This window comes from Octopus bimaculoides, chromosome 3, assembly GCF_046866305.1.
Source record: "Octopus bimaculoides isolate indiv1 chromosome 3, ASM4686630v1, whole genome shotgun sequence".
Taxonomy (NCBI): domain Eukaryota; kingdom Metazoa; phylum Mollusca; class Cephalopoda; order Octopoda; family Octopodidae; genus Octopus; species Octopus bimaculoides.
Window position 1 is genome coordinate 132,799,909 of NC_142930.1, and position 24,633 is coordinate 132,824,541.

The 24,633-nt window shown below is 35.8% G+C and overlaps 1 protein-coding gene across 4 annotated transcripts in view; it reads left to right on the forward strand.

Moving 5' to 3' along the window:
* The window catches only part of LOC106873908 (uncharacterized), a 344,369-nt gene extending 321,112 nt beyond the window's left edge, over positions 1–23,257 (forward strand). For 3 of the 4 annotated variants that reach the window (XM_089349655.1, XM_089349657.1, XM_089349656.1), the window contains 6 exons: positions 3,153–3,290; positions 5,604–5,723; positions 7,469–7,604; positions 12,444–12,556; positions 13,927–14,822; positions 16,111–23,257. In XM_089349655.1, the coding sequence (XP_089205781.1) occupies positions 3,153–3,290; positions 5,604–5,723; positions 7,469–7,604; positions 12,444–12,556; positions 13,927–14,822; positions 16,111–16,120 (1,413 nt within the window). In that variant the 3' untranslated portion in view covers positions 16,121–23,257. The remainder of the gene's footprint in view (positions 1–3,152; positions 3,291–5,603; positions 5,724–7,468; positions 7,605–12,443; positions 12,557–13,926; positions 14,823–16,110) is intronic. The other variant, XM_089349658.1, reaches the window with a different exon arrangement.
* The last annotated feature ends 1,376 nt before the right edge of the window (positions 23,258–24,633 follow it).

Sequence of the window (24,633 nt, forward strand, 5' to 3'; positions counted from 1 at the left end):
TCTCACAGAGAGACATATGCAGCAGTGTTACAAATAGTTATTACACTGTTATTTGCTCATTTTAATATTAACCCTTCAGTATTCAGATTACTCTGCCAAATGTAATGCTTAGTTATTCACATTGTTGATGTGATTATTTATTTTTACAATAACATTTTAGGGCAGGTGAGAGAGCCTGGATCTGGCCAATTTGAACATAAAACAGATAGAATATTTTGGCCGGTTTAAATGCAAAAGGGTTGAGCACTCTACTGTGAACCCAGTTTTAGGGTCAAGAGGACTGAAGCAAACAGAGTTATGTTCTTGCCCAGGCTCTACCTAATGGCTATAGAAATAAACCTAAGGTGTATTTCTCTTAAGTCATAAGAGGTCATTAAGAATTGGTCATACTCTTATCAAGCCAACTTCTATCATATGTATGATTCTTAACTCTTTCGCTACCATATTTCTGTTGAAAATACATTGTCTTTGTTTCAATTAATTTTGAAACTTAAGAATTTATTCAAATAACTGTCAAGCTGGCAAAATTGTTAGTACATCGGACAAAATTCTTAGCAGCATTTTGTCTGTCTTTACATTCAAATTCTGCCAAGGTGAACTTTGTCTCTCATCCTTTGGGGGGAGGGGGTTTATAAATTAAACACCAGTTGACTACTGGGGCAATGTAATCAACTAACCCTTTCCTCCAAAATTTCAGGCCTTGTTCCTATAACAGAAAGGATTATTAGGCTGGTGTTTTGAAATGGAAGGGTTTAGATAGCTATAAAGCAGGAAGTTTATATTATAGAACCAGGAGTGCTCTCAGGCAGTTTGGTATCAAAAGGTTTAAGCCATGAGAGGGAAACTGGGGCTTAGCTCAAGTTTCACAACATTGTGCATAAAAGAGATATAATTCCTCTGGATAGGATACCAGACTATTACAGATGATATGTAGAAAATGTATTCGTTCAGAAACTCAAAGAAATATTGGTTGTAAAAATGAAATAGCAGCCAATGATATGATGCCTCAGTATTTTATCCATTCATCTATCGCATTTTTACTTGGAATAGCTGTAGCAGTAAGTTTTGAACTTGTGACTGTGTGATCAGTAATCCAACACTTTAACCTCACCGCAATTGCATCTCGAAATATTTTGTATTTACATTTATAAGTGCAGGCGTGGCTGTGTAGCAAGAAGTTTGCTTCCCAACCACATGGTTCCGGGTTCAGTCCCATTGCGCACCTGTGTTAGATAACAGATCTGATTCCTATTTATTTCCTATTTATTTAGGAATGTTCTTTCAAAGAGCAAAGACATCATGATGTAAAATATCCAAACCTCAGATCAATTTTGATCAATCAAAACTATGATCAATAGCCTTCCAGGACAATATTCTCCTATGTGTTCTGATTTTAGTAGATGTGAATTGAGGAAGACTTGACTGCTATTTCTAGCAGGTTAAGCAATCTCTTTGAGACTATCTTCTTGTTGATAGTCCAAGATGGTCTTGAGAAAATTATAAGTTATTCCAGCTATAACCATCCAAGAATTTTTATTTGAGTTCATATATTGAAACTAAGACATTTTATTGTGGTAGACATTTTAACTATCTAACACACACACATACACTTTTGTATTTTATCACGTTCTTTTCCTTATACTTTACTGTATAAACTGTTGAGGCTTTTTGTTATAAATTTACCTCCTTGTCACTGACACCCATTTTAATATAGATAAGAGTATGCAATATCAATGAACAAGTCATAAATGATTGATGGTATATGCTACTTGCTATTGTATTGTTTATCAAAGTACATAATATATTAGCAAACAGAGGCATTGCAAGAGTGGAGTCATTCCCCCCGCTTTCTTGATGCAGGTGCAAAGGGGTGAAAAATTTTCTTTGGCTTATCATACCTGTTAATTAATGCTCATGGAAATGTGTTTATAATATCTTTGAACTTCTGACCCACCTACTCTGGGTACTGAGAAATCTTGTTATACCACTGGTAGCAAATGGCATTTATCAGTGATACCCAGCCTTTTCACTACCAAGGACTCCTTATATTTAAATGAGTTGTCCCATAGACCCCTGGATATTGAAAGGTCTGTCAGCTTAACATGATCACAGACCCCTAGTACTACCACTGTGGACCACAGATTGGGAACCACTGGCATATATTATTCTTATAGATATGCTATAGGAAAAAATATACCATAAAAATGTATGCATAATACACTACCATTATCATCATCAATCTTTAACATCCACTTTCCATGCTGGCATGGGTTGGACGGTTTGACTGGGGACTGGCAAACCAGTAGGTTGTGCCAGGCTCCAATCTGATCTTGCAAGTTTTCTACAGCTGGATGCCCTTCCTAATGCCAACCACTCGTTAGCATGCCGGGAAAAATACTTGGCGGTATTTCGTCTGCTGTTACATTCTAAGTTCAAATTCCGCTGTTCAAATTCACCTTTGCTTTTCATCCTTTCAGGGTCAATTAAATAAGTCCCAGTTACACACTGGGGTCAATTACATTGACTTAATCCCTTTATCTGTCTATGTTTGTCTCCTCTATGTTTATCCCCCTGTGGGCAATAAAGACATATATATATATAAGCACCATCCGAACGTGTTTGTTGCTAGGCCCACCTTACTGGCTCCAGTGCCGGTGGCACGTAAAAAGCACCAAACAATCGTGACTGATGCCAGTACCCACTGACTGGCTCCTGTGCTGATGGCACGTAAAAAGCACCATCTGAACATGATTGTTGCCAGGCCCGCCTTACTGCCTCCTGTGCCAGTGGCACATAAAAAACAATCACTACACTCTCGGAGTGGTTGGAGTTAGGAAGGGCATCCAGCTGTAGAAACTCTGCCAGACCAGATTGGAGCCTGGTGCAGCCACTGCCTCTCCAGACCTCAGTCAAACCATCCAACCCATGCCAGCATGGAAAACGGACGTTAATCGATGACAATGACGATGGCAACAGATATGTTACTAAACCTCTTCAACTTTGTGTTGAAAATTTAATTAAAACTCATATCAAATTTGCTTATTAGAAATATTGCCACAAAAGGGTTTAATTAACAAAATAAATCTGTTATGATGCAACTATCTGTTATAGTATAATTATTTGTTATAAACTTATTTTACTTTCATTACCAGATCCAGACAGTGGAGAATTTTGTCAGTGATGTGAATCTCATTGTTGGCGAAAAACGAGAAAGTGATAAGTTAAATGCAATTGCTTCTCGGATTGAATCTTATGAAGGTTGTGAAGCTCCCAATGAAGAATGTGTTAAGGTAATTTAACAGGATTTTTATTTTATTGCATTTTTAATCATGGTTGTCTGGTTAAGAACTTTGTTTTGCAGCCACATTGTTTTGATTGAGTCCCATTGCACAGTATCATGGGAAAATATATTGTACTGTAGCTCCAGGGCTGACCAAAGTTCTGTGAGTGGATTTAGTTGACAAATAGAAAAAATCAGTCATGCATGTGTGTGTGAGCATGTGTTTGTGTCTTTCTGTCTTCTGTCTGTCTCCCTTCTTGTCTTGGCATTGTGAGCGAATTCTAAACAACTATCACTGTCATATAAACAATGTCATTTGTTCTCAAGTTCCATGAAAAAATGTCAGGACTTGGAAACAAGTGAAGCTTAGCAGCAAGAAGATGGGAATTTGTTATGTAATTTTTTTAATATGTAAAGACCCACAATGTTGCTTATCTCTGCTAAGGTCATATATCTAGAACAGAATTTGAAGAAATTTTGTAAGCAAACACCAAACTCTACTTCCATAAAACAGGCAGGTTAACATTCCTGTATACTAATTATACTGTTTATGGAACAGTGAACATCTACAGAGACATATAAATATACAACCTTTACTCAAATACTTTTGTGAACATCAAAGCACAAGAGAAACAACTTCCTATACTAACAAAGCCATGACATACCTGACTAATAGCCCAAACTTTTACAAATGAAAACAAGAAATACCTTAAATAATAACTGCAGCAAGTAAAGAATTGACCAGCTTAAACCCACCACCTACTTTTGTAAAATAAAGTTGACACATACAATTGCTAAGGGCCTAAATACTGGACTTTATACCTTTGACCTTTATGTTGTCAGAGCAAAAAGATTCAATCCAATAATACCAACAGTAACAAAAATTCTGTCACACCTTGTGCCTACCCAACAAAAGAGAAACACCTACAGGCTTGTTTATATAGTTCTACATGCATGAATGAATTCTAAACAATAACAGTGCCATCGGTCAATGCCAGTCGCCCCTGACTGGCTCTCATGCCAGTGACATGTAAAAAAGTACCATGCATATGTGGCCAATGCCAGTGCCCACTGACTGGCTCCTGTGCTGGTGGCACATAAAAAGCATCATCTGAACATAGTCAATGCTAGTACCCCCTGACTGGCTCCCATACTGGTGGCACATGAAAAGCACCATCCAAACGTCATCGGTGCCAGTGCTCCCTGACTGGCTCCCATGATGGTGACACATAAAAAGCACCCACTACACTCTCAGTGTGGTTGGTGTTAGGAAAGGCATCCAGCTGTAGAAACCTTGCCAAATCAGATTGGAGCCTGGTGCAACCCCCAGCTGGCCAGTTCTCAGTCAAACCATCCAACCCTTGCTAGCATGGAAAGTGGATGTTAAATAATGATGATGATGATGATGATGAACATCACCCCAAATTTAATCAATTCAAATTTTTCCAAAACGCTTTTCCATATCAACCAGCCGTAAAAATTTAATTCCCACCTTAAACCCACACACCCAAAGATGATTTTAACTCAACAAAGACTATATAAAGACAAGTCTAACTATAATGCATCACATTCCAACTATGGCTTAGCTGGCCAAAACTTCAAAATCACTGTCAACAGCATTCTTGTTTAGGAATAATATATTTGTACTCTACAAAAGTATAGAGTAATCCACCAGATTAATGTAAAATTGTTTTTATTATAAATGAACATAAAAACAAGCATTAATACATATATATATATATATATATATATCCATCCACACGCTCTCATATACACGCATGTGCACCTTCGTTTTGGGATCACCACTACTTTATTATCTTCCCTTCTTCTTAGCTCTCTTGTCTGACCACCTCTGTCTGGCCATCGCCATGATTGACTGCTAGCCACTAAAGCTTTTTTATTCTCTCTCTGTTTATTTTCTCGTATTCCTTTCTGTTGAAGAGCATAAGCTCAAAACATAAAAGACTTTCTCACCTTCCCGAGCATTAAACTAATACACCTGTTTGTTGTTTACACACCTGTCTTCGTCTTTTGTTTTCTTGTAAATTCCAACTATATATATGTGTGTGTGTGGTGTGTGTACACATCTTTGTTTCCCTTTGTCTTGACTAAGTGTGACAGTTGTAAATTAATGTCACTATCGTACAAACTGTGTTATTCAATTGCAGTATTTTGCAAAAATAATACTGGCCATTGAGAAATATGACAGGAAGAGCATCCAGCTGTAGAAAATCTTCCTTAGCAAGCATGGAAAAGTAGGTGTTAAAACGATGATGATGAAATGATATCTATATATAAATTCTATCTGATTGTTTATTTTCAGCTTTTGAATCATTACAATCAAAAATTTACCCTTACATCACAAATGCCAAATTACCTTGCCAAACAAAGCCGCTGTTTGCTGCACCACTGTAGCATGAAGTTTAAAGATTCTACAGTCCGGGTAAAATTTTGCTTATTTTATAAATTGTTATCGCATTGTTACAGTTAATTTTGTCTTTTTAATTGTTGCATTTTTCTCTCTTACTTTAATCCCTCTTGCCTGAACATAAAGCTGCCTCCCTTTCTACTATAGTCTTACCCTGTTAAAGGAAAAAAGCACCCTGTACAGGGTTGTCTACTTTCAGCTTTTGAATGGCTACACTTAAAGGATCTTTTTTTTACCTTTTCTCCTTTTCTTTAATGCCTTTCAAGTTATCTGGCAATCTCATTAGTGCCAATGGTGTGAAAAAAGAAGCATCCAGTAAACTCTATAAAGTGGTTGACATTAGGAAGGGTGTTTGGCCATAAAAAGTATGCAAAACCCGACATCAGAGCATGAGACAGTCTTTGAACCCATTGCATCCTGCCAAACTACCCAGCCAATACCAGTGGATGTTAAGTAATGATGATGATGATAATCACTATTATTTTTAGAAAGAGTTGGTGGTGATGATGATAATGTTGAAATTACATGAGAAATGCTTAAAGGAGAGAGTTAAAATGTGATAATATTTTAAAATTTTGCTGTCTTTCATTCATAAAAGGTTTTATAGATTTATTTGTAGCCACTAGATTTAATTTTTCCAAATTCTAGAAACTACAAACTGAAGAGAGATCTTCTATGTAGTCATTTAAAGTGCTAAAAAGAGCTGCTAGATCTCTCTAAAATCACAACCACTTGTTTTAGAAAAGAGAAAAGACATGTAGTCTTAGATACATCATAATTGAGAAAGACAAAAGACATGATGATCATGGATAAATTGACTCCTAGATCCATATTAACCCTTTTGTTGCTCTATTTATTTTGAGATGTTCTGTTTCATTCAATTACTTGGGTTTTGTTGAAACTCCTGGAGTCTTGCATGCATAGTGGGCTTGCTGCCTGCAGCCTACAGTACCATGCTATCTGTTCTTTTCAACTATCCTGATTATTGTGTTTGTGCCAAGAAGGCAAACCTTTTGAAAAAGTTCTACGGGGCACTCTATTCCAATTTCCTTGATATTCCTCTTCATGTTTTCTGACACTTTCCCCAAGGACCCAACAATAATCAGCACTATCTTCACATTAGGTTGACTTTGCCTTTCATCCTTTTGGGGGTCGATAAATTAAGTACCAGTGAAACACTGGGTCAATGTAATCAACTTATCCCTTCCCCAAAAATTTCAGGCCCTGTGCCGATAGTGGAAGTGATTATTATTACCATTTCTTGATGTTTCCTATTACTATCCCCAACGACCAGGCAAAAATTGGCACTATCTTCACATTATTATTATTATTATTTATTGTTGTGCTGGTGGTGTTGAATACCATGCAGCAAGAACTAAGTCTCCAGTAATCTTACTCTACACACAGTGTGGTTTCAATCCTCCACTGGAGTCCTTTCACAATTTCCCATTTCTTCCAAAGTTTTGTATGTAGCCATGTTGTGGCACCACTTTGAAGGGTCTTAATCAAACAAATTACCCCTACTACTTAGATTTTTTTGTTTGTTTGCTTTTTTTAAAGTCTAGTATTTATTCTATCAATCTCTTGCTGAACCACTAAGTTATGGGGATGTAAACAAACCCAATACTGGTTATTAAGTGGTAGTGGTGTATGAGTCACTATAACTTTTGAGACATGAAATGGGGTTGTTGTTAAAACAGAAAAAAAAATGATGTGGGACAGGAATTGTTATACTAAAGCTTTTTGTTTTGTTCTCCCAGCAGCAAGATGTCGAATGTTATCTTTTCACTGACCTTCTGCTTATATGCAAATTGAAAAAACTTAATGATCGTCTGAAAGTATTGAAACCACCAATTAGAGTTGATCAAATTAGCCTTGCAGAACTCAAAGACAAAGGTAAATTTGCATTTTCATTGATTTTTTTTTTCTTAATGCCCCCTTTTTTATTGGATTTTTCAATAACCTTTTTTTTTTGTTTTTGTTTTGTTTTATCTTGTGATTAACATTTGTGAGATTATTATTTTTACAATTCCATTAATTATTGAAATCTAGTGAAAATTCCTCTTGAATTAATGAATTTTTCCAACTTTGAAAAGTATGATTACCATATTTGACGGTATGAAAGACAAATAGGTATAATAGATACACCCCAATTTCAACAGTGTGCATATTCTGGAAAAATGTTTTTAATGTATTAAAGCTTATGAAAGGCCCAACTTTGCATATAGGTCCTGGGGTGATTTTTTTTTAAAGACATTTTGTTTCTGAACAAATGGTGCACCTTATTTGTGTTATGTCATCAGATTCAGTATGTTGACGTTGATCTTATTTTAGTTATTGTTAAGGCGGCGAGCTGGCAGAAACGTTAGCACAACAAGCGAAATGCTTAGCAGTATTTTGTCTGCCACTACATCCTGAGTTCAAATTCTGCCGAGGTCAACTTTGCCTTTCATCCTTTCGGGGTTGATTAAATAAGTAACAGTTACACACTGGGGTCGATATAATCGACTTAATCCGTTTGTCTGTCCTTGTTTGTCCCCTCTGTGTGTAGCCCCTTGTGGGCAGTAAAGAAATAAGAAACGTTAGCACACCGGGTGAAATGCTTAGTGATATTTCATCTGTCTTTACGTTCTGAGTTCAAATTCTGCTGAGATCGACTTTGCCTTTCATCCTTTCGGGGTCAATAAATTAAGTACTAGTAGCGTACTGGGGTCGATCTAATCAACTGGCCTCCTCCCCACAAATTTCAAGCCCTGTGCCTTGAGTAGAAAAGAACATTTTAGTTATTGTTGTTGCTTAGCTCTAGGTCAACCTTGAGCCTGGAGACCTTACCTCAAAGACATTCCAGCTGTAACTATTGCATTTTTATATCATCATCATCATCATCATCGTTTAACGTCCGCTTTCCATGCTAGCATAGGTTGGACGATTTGACTGAGGACTGGTGAAACCGGATGGCTACGCCAAGCTCCAATCTGATCTGGCAGAGTTTCTACAGCTGGATGCCCTTCCTAACACCAACCACTCCAAGAGTGTAGTGGGTGCTTTTACATGCCACCGGCACGAAGGCCAGTCAGGCGGTACTGGCAACAGCCACGCTCAAAATGGTGTATTTTATGTGCCACCTGCACAAGAGCTAGTCCAGGGGCACTGGCAGAAATCTCGCTCGAAAGTCCTTACACATGCCACGGGCACAAGTGCCAGAAAGGCGACGCTGGGCACAGGTGCCATCACGATTTCAGAGACATTATCCAACATTTCCTTCCTTTTTCAAAATAATAGGGTGTGATTTGGTGGAGATTTGGCTGCTATTTCTAGCTGATTGAGAGCCAGTTTCAGTTCATTGTTAAAGTAAATTCATTATGTTGATATCACTAATGCTTTTGATTGAGAAAGGCCTAAATGTTACACAATCTTGAAATGTCTTCCTCTTGCATTTTTGGTTTTGTACTTAAGAAATAATCAAAATCAATTACTTATTATCGTTAGTACAGTCCTTTCATATGTTAGTTGTTGTTTAAGGTTGTGGAACCAGTTTTAATTGTCAGCTACGATTTCACTTTTGTGAGTGCAGAACTACAAAAAAAAAACAAAAAAACAATGTTCTGTGTAAATGTCTCAATCCATCAACTGTTTGTTCTTTTTCCTTTAATTTGTGGTCTCTGAAAGGATTCCGGATTTGTTTTTTAATTATATGTATAAAACACAAAGGCATTCATCACACTAGCAACAAGAGCTAGGCTGAAATCAGTGTCATGTAATTAAAATAAATTGTTGCCTCATTATGTATGAATATAACCAGACTGAGAAGAGGGTCTGCAGAGGTCATGGGTACTGTCCCTCCACTCTTAGCTAACATATCAACAAAGCAAAAAAAAAAAGTAAAGAAAAAAAAGAATTGTAGTTTATCATTCCAAACATTGTATATAAAATCTCAATCTCCACTGCATGAAACCCCACTCCCAATTCATATTTTTATCAGTTTAGATTTCAGAGTTGTCTGCCTTGACTTTTTTAACAAAAATCATCATCATTGTCATTTTTATGTTTGTTTTTTTTCCTTGTTGACACAAGTTAGACAAGCCTTCTTCAGGAGATACTCTATAAACAGATGCCTTTCCTGTCACCAACCTTTACTTGTCAAAACAAGGACACACTCACATACACATATGATGACTTATTTCAGTTTCCATCTGCCTAATTCATTCACAAGGTTTTGGTCAGCCCAGGGCTATAACATTCAAATAGTCAATGGCATTAATAATGCCAAGTGTATAACTCATTAATTATGAAAGTCTTGGTGAAACCTTCAATCTAAACGAGTGTTTGTCATTTTTTTACCCTTACATAACCCTTAAAATAAATTACGTCTCAAGGTAGCCCTACACAAAAAAAAATTATATACCATATCTTACTCATATTTTTTCATCATAGTTCACATGGTAAATATCATATATATATATATATATATATATATATATATATATATATATATATATATATACAAGTATACAAGATATGGGGGGTTTAGTTCACAGGTGATCTAGATGATTAGGTACGCTAGGTAAGTGCTGTAACGGATTACTAGGGCTCCAAGGTTATAGCTGAAACAGTAGTTATGGAGCCATTGAAAATTTCCGATGCAGCAGATATATAATTATTAAAGAGGACAACAAACATTAAGGCAAGGCAAACATCTCAAGTCATATGCATTGTTATTATTGGAACAAATTCAAAGTCTTACAGCTGTTTCTGGAATATCCCCGAGTATGGGATATTCCATCATCAGAGACAAATAGGGAAAAATAGGGAAAAATCAGAAGGGTATATATTAATGGAATGATGGCATAGAGGAAGGGAGTAAAGGAATAAGGAAATGAAGAGAGAGAGAAGAAAAAAGAAGCATAAAAGTTCATAGTTCAACTTTCCAATGTTGTAGAAACAAATGCATAAGTCTTCAGGTATAATCCTATGTAGATCCATGTGGATTAAAATCCTGATGTTGTAAACATCCAATAATAATAATGTATATGATTTGAGATGTTTGCCTTGCCTTAACATTTTTTTTTGTCCTCTTTAACAATATGTGTGTATGTGTATATATATATATATATATATATATATATATATATATATATAGGGTATCCATAAATTACAGACATCACTAAATAGTTATATTTTTTTGATAACATGACAGGTGAGATAGGATGATGTTTATATTACAATATTACAATAACCAATGTTGTGCATGTCTAGTAATATTACGATCATGAAATTAACATTAGCTTATCTCACTCTTTCTCATGGAATCCCTAAGGTTCCAGGGAACCCCAGTTGAGAAATACTGATCTAAACTAATCATTTCCATTTAGAAGATAGCAACAAAATATTTTACTTTACTACAATAATGGAAACCGAATTCAGTTAGATAATGTATTTGCCTTTTTTGTCTTGCAAAGTACTTGGTGACCCCATTGGTGATGGTGTCATGTAAAAAGCACCATCACTGGTGTGACATAAAAAGCACAGGTGCCAGTGCCATCTAAAAGGCACCTGGTATATTCTGTAAAATGGTTGGCATTAGGAAAGGCATCCAGCTGTAGAAACCATGCCAAAAACTGTCCAACACATGCCAGCATGGAAAACAGGAGTTAAATGATGGTGGCAGCGGCAGTGTAGACTCCTATCTCTGTTAGGTTTATTTTGAAATCTCTTGATTCTAGTTTCGGCTTCCTTAACTGGAATTTTTTCTCCAAATCTTCAACTAGGTATAGAATGTATCGTCTCAGAAATATGGAACATATTCATAAGGAAATTCCAGAATATGTAGGGCTTTAAAAAGGTGGAACCAATCATTGTCTCTCTTCACTGAATGTTATTTTTCCCTGTCAACATTATTGTAATTAGTGCAAAGCTTGTAGTGTTGAACACAAGAATAATGAGGCAAGAATAGGCAAATGGGATGATGATAACTGAGTAGCATGTAACATGGGTCCAAGATATAGGGGGCAGAAGTCATTAGAGTTGTAGTAGAAAAGGCTACTGTACATTTGCATCCCCCACCACCACCAAGTAGATCGACAGAGAAGATATTTTCTATAAAGGTTCATTCATTCATCAAGTTGCTTACTCATCATCACCACTGCCACCACCTCCATGGTTTTCTTCTGTGACTGATTTTGGTATCTAAGTGTATCTGTTATCTTGTTCCTTTAAGTTGCTAATTACTAATTTCCAAGAATGAAAGCAGATATCCGTTTGGAGATTACCAATTAATATAGAGGAATTCTGTTATAGTGTTACATAACTTCCAGCAGTTTTAGGATTGGTCCCCAGTTAAGCAATCAACACCAACAGTTCCTTCTCTTATAGCTCCCTATTTCAGCACTATCGTCATAATTATCATTGTCACTGTCATCATCATCGTCAGTAGCAACAAGTTCTGGCAGTGCTAAGTAAAACTGAACCATTTATGTGATGAGTAGGTGTTTCAGTAAATAGCAAACGAAAGGAAGGAAGACCTTACATTCTTTGCTTCTGGTTACATAATATAATTGATAAAAGCAGGCATCCTGTGTATATGGTTTCTCTCCTGGTATCATCTCTCCACTCACTATCTTTAGATAGACATTTCCTCATTTCCAATCAGATTAGACATGCTTCATTTAAACATGGCATCATATTAACTTGTTTCTCATTCATCCAATTAACTCAGTTTTCTTCTTTGAATTTCAGGATCCATATTGGTGATACAAACAAATGATTACATTGTTCCTATAATGGCATTCATCCTCCATGCTGATTCTGCTTCTATAAAAAACTTCATCGAACATATTAACAAAGCAAAGGTAAAGGAGTTTCTCAGTCTGTGGACGAAACTAAGTCCTTCTTTCCTCAAGTCATTATCTTTACCTTAATGTTTTTATTATTCAATTGTAGATGATCAGGTCAGGTAGGTAAGAGTCCAATACGGTGTACTCAATATAAACTATACAAACACAAGACATAGAATGGGATAACCAGCAAGTTGACAGAAAAGAAGACTTTGCATGTGGCAGAATACACATACATAGTTAGTAGTAAGAACCACTATGAAATTAATTCTTTCATATGCTTGGAGGACTCTCTAGAAGTTGTTGATAGCTTCTATGACCTAGGTGACACTGTTAGTAGTAGTAGAGAATGTGCTTCGAATGTGTAGTAGCCTTTTCTACTGCTTCTATAATGACCTCTGCCCCTCAGAACTGACTGTGTTCAAACTACCTCCATTCAGGCATTTCCACCCTCTCTGCTTATCTTTCACTCATCACTCTTGGTGTGTTCAATGTCCCAAGCTCTGCATTAATCACTGTGCCCACTCCTCCTTTTCTCAGAATGTCAACCTTCTAGATTTTTATTTACACAGATTCAAAAGGGACATTAATAACACCAGTATCAGTGATCTAGGAAGACTTGCAAACACTACAGGCACTGCTCCTTGCTCCCAGACACAGCAACTAAAAAAAGGGAAAAGAGATTCTCTCTAGGAGAATCTCTTTTCCTTAATCCCAGTGCTTTATGGGTTAAGAGTCACCCTGCATCTGCATATGTTCATATGAGCCTGGGAAAGTTGTTTTGTGGAAGATTACCAGTTATTCATGCATGAAAGTCCTTCTTCTCTACACCACTGATGTGTATCAAAGGGAAAAGACCATCAACTTAAACTGATACAGCTTGGCACCAGTCTTGTTGTTGCAGACACTGGTGTCAAGACTTTATTATGATTAAAGTCTTATAATCATATTTAAATAGATGACAAAGACTAGAAAAAACTATACAAATACATCAACTGCTCCTTTTGTCACTAGTGTCCATATAAAATTTTCCTCGAGAGAAGGTGGAAGTACTTCCACTTTGGGGAGGACTATTCTTGAGTAAAATACATAGCTCCAAAAAAAACAAGGGGGTGTGGTCCACATTCTTTACGTCTGCCAAAGATTTCAGGTAGTTAGTTGGTTGAATTCACTTTTTACTGAAAGAGACTTGATCAATAAAGGTTGAAAAACAGCTTATTAAAAAAATAAAAAAACTGATAAAATCTTTTCACTCTTCTAATTGTTCTACCTCATCTAGGCATTAAATTTTCATTTTTAGTCAATGTCCTTCTTATCACAAGTCTTATAATCATTGCAATAAATAGATTTGCTGTGACAAAGTAATTTTTTTTTTTTTTTTTCAGCTCTTGTTTAATGAAGCTAACCAACCTGTTCGACATCAGCTATACCAAACCATAGGGGACATTAAAACTTCTCCAAAAATACAATACCGAAGTTCATTCCAGGAAGGAAAATATGATAAATTTACTGATCCTTCTCCTTCCCCAAAGTTTCATGAGAAAAGCCGACCAAACTCTTTCTCTTTTACCAAACAAAAGCTTCAGAACAGCACTTCTGAACAAACAATGATAAGCCCACTTATTGTCTGTGAAAGTCCATCTCCAGAAACACAAACAGGTTCTTCTCTTCTGCTGCCAACCTCAGAAATGAAGACAAGCCATTCAATGCCATCTTGTGCTAGTTCTGACTGGCTTTCACGAGGAGTTGCAGAAGAGACAAAATGTAAATCAGAAAGAAAACGCAAGACTGAAAAACGGTACAATACTGCTGATTCTATCCAAGAACTTAAAAGAAAAGAACATCCTGATAATACTATTCATAAAAGATTCTCATGGAACTCAGGTTCAACTCATAAAGAGAATCGACAAAGTCTCTACAAACATGTAAGTTCAGACAGTATCCGCAGTTCAAGCGGAGTGAGTTCAACTTGCTCTTCTCATTTGAGTCCTGATCATGAAAACAATGAAAATGAAGAAGAAACAACTCCAGTAAATGTTCCAGAAGAACCATTGCTGACTGAACCAAATGAGAACTATTTAACTCTTAACACAGAAAACAAGAGTCTATCAAAGTCTATGCCTGATATAGCTGCTCTTCTACATGATGTGTGTCCAAGTGAAATGAAAGATGGTATTTCCTCTGTAGATATCACAGGTCTTGATGTGAACTACGAAGGCTTAAACCATACGCAGGTTCTGGTTATTAAAAAATACCTCCTATTGAACAGCAATAATGAATCGTAAGTTAATATTTTATTTTATTTTATAAAAATCTTAACTGCATTAAACAAACTTGATATAAAAATGCCAATTCATCTTTATTGTAAGAAGACATTGTCTTGTAAGCTACTTAGCAACCTTACTAGTGCCAATGCTATGAAAATAGTACCCAGCGCACTCTATAAGGTGGTTGATATTAGGAAGGGCATCTTCCAGCCATAGAAACCATGCCAAAGCTGACACTAAAGTTTGACACAGTCAAAAATGATTGGATTCCATCAAACCATCCAAACCATGACAGCATGGAAGATGGACATTAAATGATGATGATGATAGTGGTGGTGATGGCAGCAACAGCTTAGTTGAGGAAGTTAAGTATTTAGTGTATATTTTTACTTCCAAGGTTTGGAAGGTGGAGAATTGGTAGAATCTCCTGAGGTCACCATTGCCTTTCACCCTTTTAGGGTCAATAAAAGAATACCAATCTGCTATGGTGGATTAGTAGAACTATTAGAAGGTCAGGCAAGATGCTTTGCAGTGTTTTTTCCTGTTGTTTGTGTTTTGACAGCAGTGTCTGCAACAACAAGACTGGTGCTAAGTTGTATCAGTACAAGTTGTATCAGTACAAGTTGACAGCCTTTTCCCTTGGATACTGTTATGTCTCAAGCTACTGCTATCTAGCACCTTCGGATGATCTCTACTCAACCGCTACTCGACTGCTACTCAACACTCCCACCATGGCCAGACTACCTCTATTTATATGTCTTGGGAGATCCTACTTCTTCGACAGCGGTGGTCTACACAACAGATACACATCAGTGGTGTAGAGAAGAAAGACCTCCATTCATGAACAACTGCAAGTCTTCCACAATACAACTTGCTCAAACTCATATGTACATGTGCAGATGCAGGGTCACTTATAAGGGACAGAAACCCTACAGAGTTTAAACTTTGTTGTTGTTCAGCCTTAGGTCAGCAATGCTTGAACAGCTCTATAATCAAAGGTGTTTTACTGTTATTGTACCATCTTTGAGTCCTTCATTTTTAAGATAATTGCTTGTGATTCAAGGTAAATTTAGCTGCTTTTTCTAGCAGCCTAATGAACACCCATTGGCATATTTGGGGTTTGCTACATAAATAGGCCTCTAAGGATTTTTTAACTAAAGGTAATTAAAAAGGTTTGTCGTGTTTCTTATTTCAAAAGTTATGTCTCAATTTTGATTCAGCATTATGTTTTAAAATAAAATCTATTTCTAATGAATTTTAAATCAATTAACTTAATTTGTTTTTCCAATTCTGTAATTTCAGGGAAGTGTGACATTGACTTTGAGATAACAAGTTATAAATGGTAAACCAACCAGAAGATAATGAGACCAGTCACTGATATTTTCTTTCAGTCACCTTCAGATCTCTACATTTTTTGACACAAAACATCTTTGACTGCTTCAGTTGCTTTCCTTCAGTGGCATTCACCACTACTCTAAGGCAGCCACCAAAGCTCCAACTCCTCATTGAGTTAGTTACTACATTGGAGGCAGCCACTATCACCACCACTTCCTTTCCTCATTGAAGCAGTTACTAAACAGAGGCAGCCACTGCCACCACCATCATCACTGCACTTTATTGAAGCATTTACATACTCATGGGGGCAACTGTACACTCATGAAGGCAGTCCTCAACTTATACTCTCTTTGTCTCTTGTTCTTGAGTCTCAAATATATTCTACATTAAGTTTTTCGATTGAGTTAACGTATCTCTGAAAACCAAGAGATTCTTTGTTAAATTACTCATTATCTAAACTGTAAGTTTGCTTATGTATGCATGTATGTATTTATTATCGTGAATTACTCTCCAGTTAGACCAGTGACTAGCAGAAAACCAGGAAACAAGTCACAATTCCCATCATGTGTTTCAACAGTTCCACATAATTTGTGTGTTAAAAAAAAATACTCAAAAAACATCACCAATGCAAAGTTATTCTGAAGAACACACATATTTGGCAGAAAATGGTATTCTTTTAATCCAGACAGTATATTTATTCGGTGAAACAGTTGTAAAGCAACATAGGAAGAGTGGATATCTTTGAACAACTGGTATCCCAAACTTCTGTGTCATACCATGTCATTTACCATCCATGATGTTGTGGAAGATAAAGTTAGTACCCTTATTCTGAAGCTGTTAACCAATCACATTCATACAAACCGTTATGACTCATTAAGTATCTTCAAAATACCATGACTTTTTGTTTTCTTTATTTTTTGATTTTAATATTATTATAAATTGGTCCAGTACCAAGCTTGTTTCACTTTATTTCTATTACTAGAAATATCAAATGTGGAAGTCTGTAGGGTTTCCACCAGCCAAACCCACAATGATATCCTAGTTTTTAATTCCTACTACCCAAAATATATATCATTTGTACAAACAATAATCCAGTTATATAACAACATGTTTAAAGTGAATTACAACTGTATGTTTACATTTAAAGTAAGCAGTATGTTTGAAACTGATTAAGTTATATATTTAGTTCTAATTCCATAACTATACTAACCTCTTTAGACATACTACCTGCTAATAGTTACAGTATCATTTATACCTATACTATCTTTTTGATATATATATTATGCTATCGTCACTTATTGTATCTCCCAGTACTATATTCTATAGTGATTCTATCAATTTTAACTGTACTATATTTTATAATTTCAGCTATAAGCTATGTTATCGTCTAACACTACACTTAATGTGGTAACAGCCATTTATTGGTTGTAAAATTAATTCATTGAATCACTCATATGTCTTAAGTTCAAAATTAAGTTTTGACTTTACCTAGTAAAAGCAAAATAGTTGAGTGGGTAAGACAGACTACTGGCCCATCAAACATGAGTTCAGATCCACTGTAGCTATTTCAATGTATTTCTGGGATAAGATACTTTATTCATGTGTACATACCTCCGGTTACCACACTGAATATTAAATATCTAGATTTCCAGAAAACATTTCTTGTGATAGACTGTAATCTTTTCCAGGAGAATTTTTTTTAGTTCAGCTTACATATATTATAGTTAATCACTAACCCTGGTTGTTGTTGTTGTTGTAACACCCATACTAGCCCTGGTTGATCTCAGTATGAAAGAATTAAAACATATCTATTTACATTACAAAGTTTGAGCTTTGGAGATAGAAATATTGTGAATTTGTATCCCATTTCTGGTGTTGTAACATGCAATGGGTATGACACCAGATTTATGTAACATGCAATGGGTTAAGACACAAAACTTCTCTTTCAGTGGTTTTATGATATGTCATGAGTAAGATATCAATTTTACGTTCCATTTCCTATGTTGTAATATGTCTGGGTAAAACACAATTTATATTCCCCCTCTGAGGCAATTCCTTGAGTAAAGCATTGTATTCTTCCTGCTCCAATTACTAAGCAATGAAGAAGTGAGAACTTTGGTTGGTAGTGTTCATAATTTACCTCTTGGTCTTCAGTGGACAAAATGCTTAACCTATTTAAAAAGAAGATAGGCATTGTATCATTGTAATAATAGCTGTTGAAGTATTCCAATAACCTTCTTGATTTAAGAGGACCAATAATCTGACTTTTACTTTATATACATATTTTTTAATCTGTTCAAAATATAAAGTACATTGATATTAAAATAGACATCAGCATGAATTATAAAATTATTGTTCGGGGAGGGTAAGAAAAATCCGGTAACACAGGTGATATAATGTCACAGATAAAGGTGTTTATTGCAGAGATTGAACTCTTGATTTTCAGCCAATATCCCTGCACCTTAGATACTTTTTGTCAAAGGAAGAATGGCATAGACAGAATCTTTTCTTTTTTGCTTTTTTAGTACCTTCAAAACTGATTTGAGGAAGGGAAGAAAACCAGACACCTGCCCAAATGTTTACAACAGAGTAAACTCCATTAAAGTTACTCAAGAGTCAGGTATGGGTATCAAACTGAGTGACTGATTGAGTATGTCAACCCAGAACAAGGACAATACTTCTGATGAGTGTCCATATAGTTTCCATCTACCATTTTTATTCACAATGTTTTAGTTGACTCATGGCCATAATGAAAGACATTTGATTAAATGTAAAGCTAATATCTATTTGAAACCTAGAACAATCAAGTAATGACACTAAATTACTGGTATCTATTCTGGAGGTCAATTACCGGTATCTATTCTCAGAGGTCATAGGCATGGCTGTCTGACTAAGAAGTTTGCTTTCCAGCCTTGTGGTTTTGAGTTCAGTCTCACTGCATCCCACTGCATGGCACTTTATGCAATATAGGCCCAGACTTGATCAAAGCCTCATCAGTGGATTTGGTTGATGGAAACTGAAAGAAACCTATTGTATGTATGCGTGTGTGTGTTTGCTCATCATTGTGTCCTTCGTTTCCAGGCTTTTGTGAAAATCCATGGGGGAATATTACATTGCTTCAAAACAGGCAATGGTCAGCAACAGGAAGGTCATCCAGCCATAGAAAATTTGCCCAAACAAATTTCATTTGACCCTGGAAAAGTGGGCATTAAATCAATGATGATAATGAAAGAAAGGAAAATCAAAATCTAGTGATTTACTATCACCATAACATAAAGGTATAACACTCACATATATAGCCATGTGGAGGTCTCTGTACAGTCATTCAACTTGCTGGAAATCTCCTTCGGAATAAACCATATTTTTTAGATACATTGGATAATGTAGTCTGGATACATTGTGTCTAAAAAAAAAAGATTGGATGATCATTATTGGACTGTTTTTGGTTATAGTTTTGCTTGATCAAAGCCGACCTAAAGATAACAGCAACTACAATGTCCTTAAGCTAGCATGGAAACTTCTCTGTCGTACATTGACCTCTAAGAAATAACAACCAAATCACCCTCAAAATTCCCCCTCCCCTCACTTCCATCATAGATTTGTCCATTTTGAGATGACATGAGATTATTCAACCACAATACCTTCTGCAACATGGGAGCAGATTTGTGCTGTTTTTCATCAATTTAGATTTGAAAGGTCACTGTGTTTTAAAGATTAGTTTTTGTAACACCAATTTGTACTTTTACTTTAACAATGATATATTTTATTGTCTGCGGTTTACACATACACACATACCCAGATAGAGTAGTATGTTCTGAATTTGATAAAGCATTATATGACACCAGGTCTATTAGCCAATAGTCTAGTCTCCTTATAATTCAATTATTCTCAAGAATGTCGCAAGTACTGTCCTTCTTCTTCTGATTGAGTCATAAAAGACAATTTTATTGCCTCATAAGGAATTTTAGGATGGTTTTTTTTTTAGGAAGTACCTATGCGAGAAGTCATGCTAACAAAGACACAGTAAGAAGTGTTAAGATTAGATCTAAGGATAGTAGGATCCACTGTTATATGTATAATGAAATGACTATGACAGTTTCAAATGATTAATGCCTATTGTTATACTAAAACTTATCTATGGCAGAATTGTTTCAACATTGCATAAAATACTGTATTAGTTATGGCACTTTATATTCTGAGTTCAAATCTAGTTTATCAACTTTCCTAGGTTGATTAAATAAGAACTTATCAAGTACATGTAGGACCCCTGTTGGTTAATATTGGCCATATGTCTGGACATATATGTGAAGAATATTTTGAAGAAGACTGGCAGTTACCTAGGCATGCAAGTTTTCTCTCCTTTCTACTAATGTTTATCCACCAACTTAGGTCACTACAGCTTGGCCCCAGTTTCCTCACTGATATTAGCCTCAGAATGCAAAGACACTATGAGGCATCTCACATGACCTTCTAATAGTTTTAGTTTGGCTAGGTAGTTAGAGCGTTCGGCTCATGATCATAAGGTTGTGAGTTCAGTTGCTGGCAGTGTGTTGTGTCCCTTACCAAGAGACTTTATCTTGTGTCGTTCCAGTGCAATTAGCTGGCAAAAATGAGTTGTACCTGTAATTCAAAGGGCCAGCCTTGTCATATTCTGTGTCACACTGAATCTCCCTGAGAACTACATATAGGGCACACATGTCTGGGGAGTGCTCAGCCACTTGAATGTTAATTTCACAAGCAGGTTGTTCCATTGATCAAATCAACTGGAACACTCATCATCATAACTGACAGAGTGCCAATAATAGTGCTAGTAATTCACCATCCTGGTAATTGTTTTATCGACCGTAAAAGGACGGAAGACAAGGTCAACTTTGGTGGGATTTGAACTCAGCATACAAAGAATTGAAACAAATATTGTTGAGCATTCTATCCAACACTTTAACAACTCCACCAATTTAGCCTTTAATCAAGTGATAAGGGCGATTTAACAGTGGTTAAAACTAGCAAAAGAAAAATCTGTACAAGCCTTCATAAACTAAAGAAAAGTCTAACTGGGAGGATTTAGCGTGTTTGAATGTTCAATGTGAATTACAAGGGGTTAGTAGCAGGAAAGAAAGCTAGACTAAATTCTTTCCTCAGAAAAGAAAAAAAAAACTTTTCTCATCAATCATTCTTACTCCCTAGTTCTTATCAAAAAGGGAACAACCATAAATATCAACCTGTGTCCCCTACATTGACATCCTCTTCCAGCATTTACCACCATCACCAACCTTGTATATTTTCTAAACATGGGATTATCTATTTCCACAGCAAATTATGTATATGTCAAAGATTAGCTCTTTTTTAAAAAAAAATTTTTTTTAATTCCAAATAATACAAAATATCAGATTCAGTGAATAAATAAATGTACCTTCTTACTATGCACACACACACACACACCCATTTGTAAGAATGTATTATTCATCCCTCTATCATCATCTGGTTGAGCTTGCTCAGACATTTTTAACCTGTGAACACCATCCTTTTCGGTCCTGTAGTCTTATACATATCTTGGAGAATTCATCCCACCAAGAAAGAGTCATATGGAGATCTCCCACCTGTGTCAACCATTGTAAGGGAAAGGTGCTTATGCTTTGCAAGACATTGCTAGCAAGTTAAACAAGGGCTATGAATGCCAATGCATGGCTGTACTCAAACAGGTTGTCCTCCATTATATGCGAAATAAATTCATTCCGTCATCACTAACAAATTAAAAGTGCCTACTGCTATTTTCTGTTTGTTTTTTTATTTGCAAATCTTTCGCACTTCTTCCTTACATAATCTTCTAATCACAGAATTAAATTTGCAGCTGACTAGGTTAACAGGGTGTCGGTTTATCATTTGAAGTGTTGTCAGATCACATCCATTCACCAATGCTGCATCGTGTTCATCCATACTAAACACATTTAATCTGCAATAGTCCTGTCTACTTAGCTGTAAATAGTTACTGTGAGGAATAAGTGCTGCTTATTCCTGTATTGAAGACAAAATGAACACTGCATATATAATATATATATGTATATGTATGTATGTATATATGTGTCAAGCCTAACTGTGTTTATCTGCATCTTGGATCTCTCTTATAGCCACTCTTGATGTTAAGAACCTAACACTAGATGAAAAATTTAGTGTTTAAGTTCAAATTCATTTGAGCTCTGCTAAGTGTTTTTTATACAGAACATATCTAGCTCTCACCTACTGCCCATGTATATATAGATATATGTGTGTGTGTGTGTATAATACGTGTGTTTTGTAAACTTACAGTATCAAGGTGAAGAACTACCATGGGTGTCATTGATGATGGAGGTGTCCGCACTATGGTTATATCAACCAATTTTATTATGACACAGACTAAAGAAAATAATACAAAATCATTTCAAAACGAATGTTTTAGAAAAGTGATTCAGACTCCAAGCTAGATGTTCTCTTCCATCAGTATTGTTGTTATCTAGTTCTGAGATAATCAAGAACAAAGCAAAATATGTAAAATTTTAACTCTTTTCTGATTATTTTTCTATCAAAATAACTGCCTGTTTTAATTAATATTTTTTTTTTAATCAATGAATTATTTGGAGAAATTTAGTTTAGTAACTTTTTGTTTTTTCATTAATTAAGCTTGTATATTATAACATAACAAAAATGTCTCTACATAAAACAATGATGGAAGGTTTTAATTAAAATATGAACACTTTAAAACCGGTGGATTTTTTTCTATTTAAAGAGTTTGAGGCAGTCTCGGACTGGTTGACATCAAGAGTTAATCTTTTGTTGTATGGGTTGACATCATTTTGGAATATCAAACATATATACTTCCAATTCTATGTTACATGAATACAGTTGGATATCTCCACATATACAACAACATACTGGATCCTTGTCTCGTTGAGATTGAATAGGAAAGAAGCAAATAATGGCGATGGTGTTGGTGGCGGCAGTGGTGGTGTTATGCCAGCTCTGAAACAAGTGTTGAAGTCTTCTATCAAATATTCCCACAGTACAGTGTACAGTAATAACTTCTATTTTTGTAGTCACTTTGTACAGTTCTGGTGTAATTAAAAATATCTTCTACCTTGAATCTTTTTATTGTTGTTGTTTTGTATTTTTTTCCTTACACTCCTACAGATGATAGACTTCAGTGATCAGAAGTATCCATCAATGACTGGTAAGCAGTATTGATTCCATGAGGGTAGGTACTGTCAGTAATATTAGCCCCAGTATTTTACTGTTGCCTTATTTTATTGATTCTACAAGAATGAAAGACAAAATCAACCTCAGTAAGAATTGAGCATAAAAGGCCCCAATTAAACATACTTTATTTATTCTACCAATCAACTGCCCTTTGTTTTGTGTGTCATCATCATCATCATCATCATCATCGTTTAACGTCCGCTTTCCATGCTGGCATGGGTTGGACGATTTGACTGAGGACTGGTGGACCAGGTGACTACCCCAGGCTCCAATCTCATTTGGCAGAGTTTTTACAGCTGGATGGCCTTCCTAACGCCAACCACTCCAAGAGTGTAGTGGGTGTTTTTACGTGTGGAAGTTAGTTAGCTTCAAGTATGTATACAGCTAGTAGTATAAATGACAAATGGTGAACAATACGTGATAAAAAGAGTTTATTAACCCTCTTAAATTACACGCTTTGTCCCATACTGAAATCAAGGGAAATTTCAATAAGCTGACAATCACCATACAACTCGCAGTTTAACAATTAATGTTGCTAAAAATACAAATAAAAATCTGAGATTGTAAGGAATTGAAGCATTCTTTACATTCTTGGAGATATATATATATGTATGTATGTCATCAGAAAATTCTATTCTGGTATGGTCCACTTAACAGAATTTTCTGATGTTAAGTGGACCATACCAGAATTTTTGGCTCAAGTCAACTATAACAAAATACTCCAAATCCTTGTTGAAATATCCATGTAAATGGAGTCTGGACTGGCATCAAGTCATAAGTTGTAATTTAATATTATTATTACAACTAGAGAGAGAGAGATGTATGTGTATATATATACAGAATGCAGTGAATAAACTGTCATTTAAATTATGCAAAAATGAAAATAACACTGATACCTCATTTTAACAGATACATCTACCAAAATTACATAAAAATATCTTGAAATATTAAAGAGTGAATTTATTCAATAAAATCGCCATTGGCTTTAACCACGGCCTCCAAACAACTTTGGAATCTCCTGCAACTCCTCTGGACGGTCTCCTTGTATATAAGTTGATGAATGTTACCATAATCCTTGCTTTCAGTTCATCTTTGGTATTACAAGGAGTTTTGTTGGTCTCTTGCTCAACCTGTTGTCAGACATAGGGTCTTCCAGCAGCCACCCTCTTGATCCAGGGCAGCACTACATCCTCCAAGCACATGATGTAGGCCACCATGTTGAGTCTGAGACCATGTGGGAAGATGAATGGAGGCATAACATCG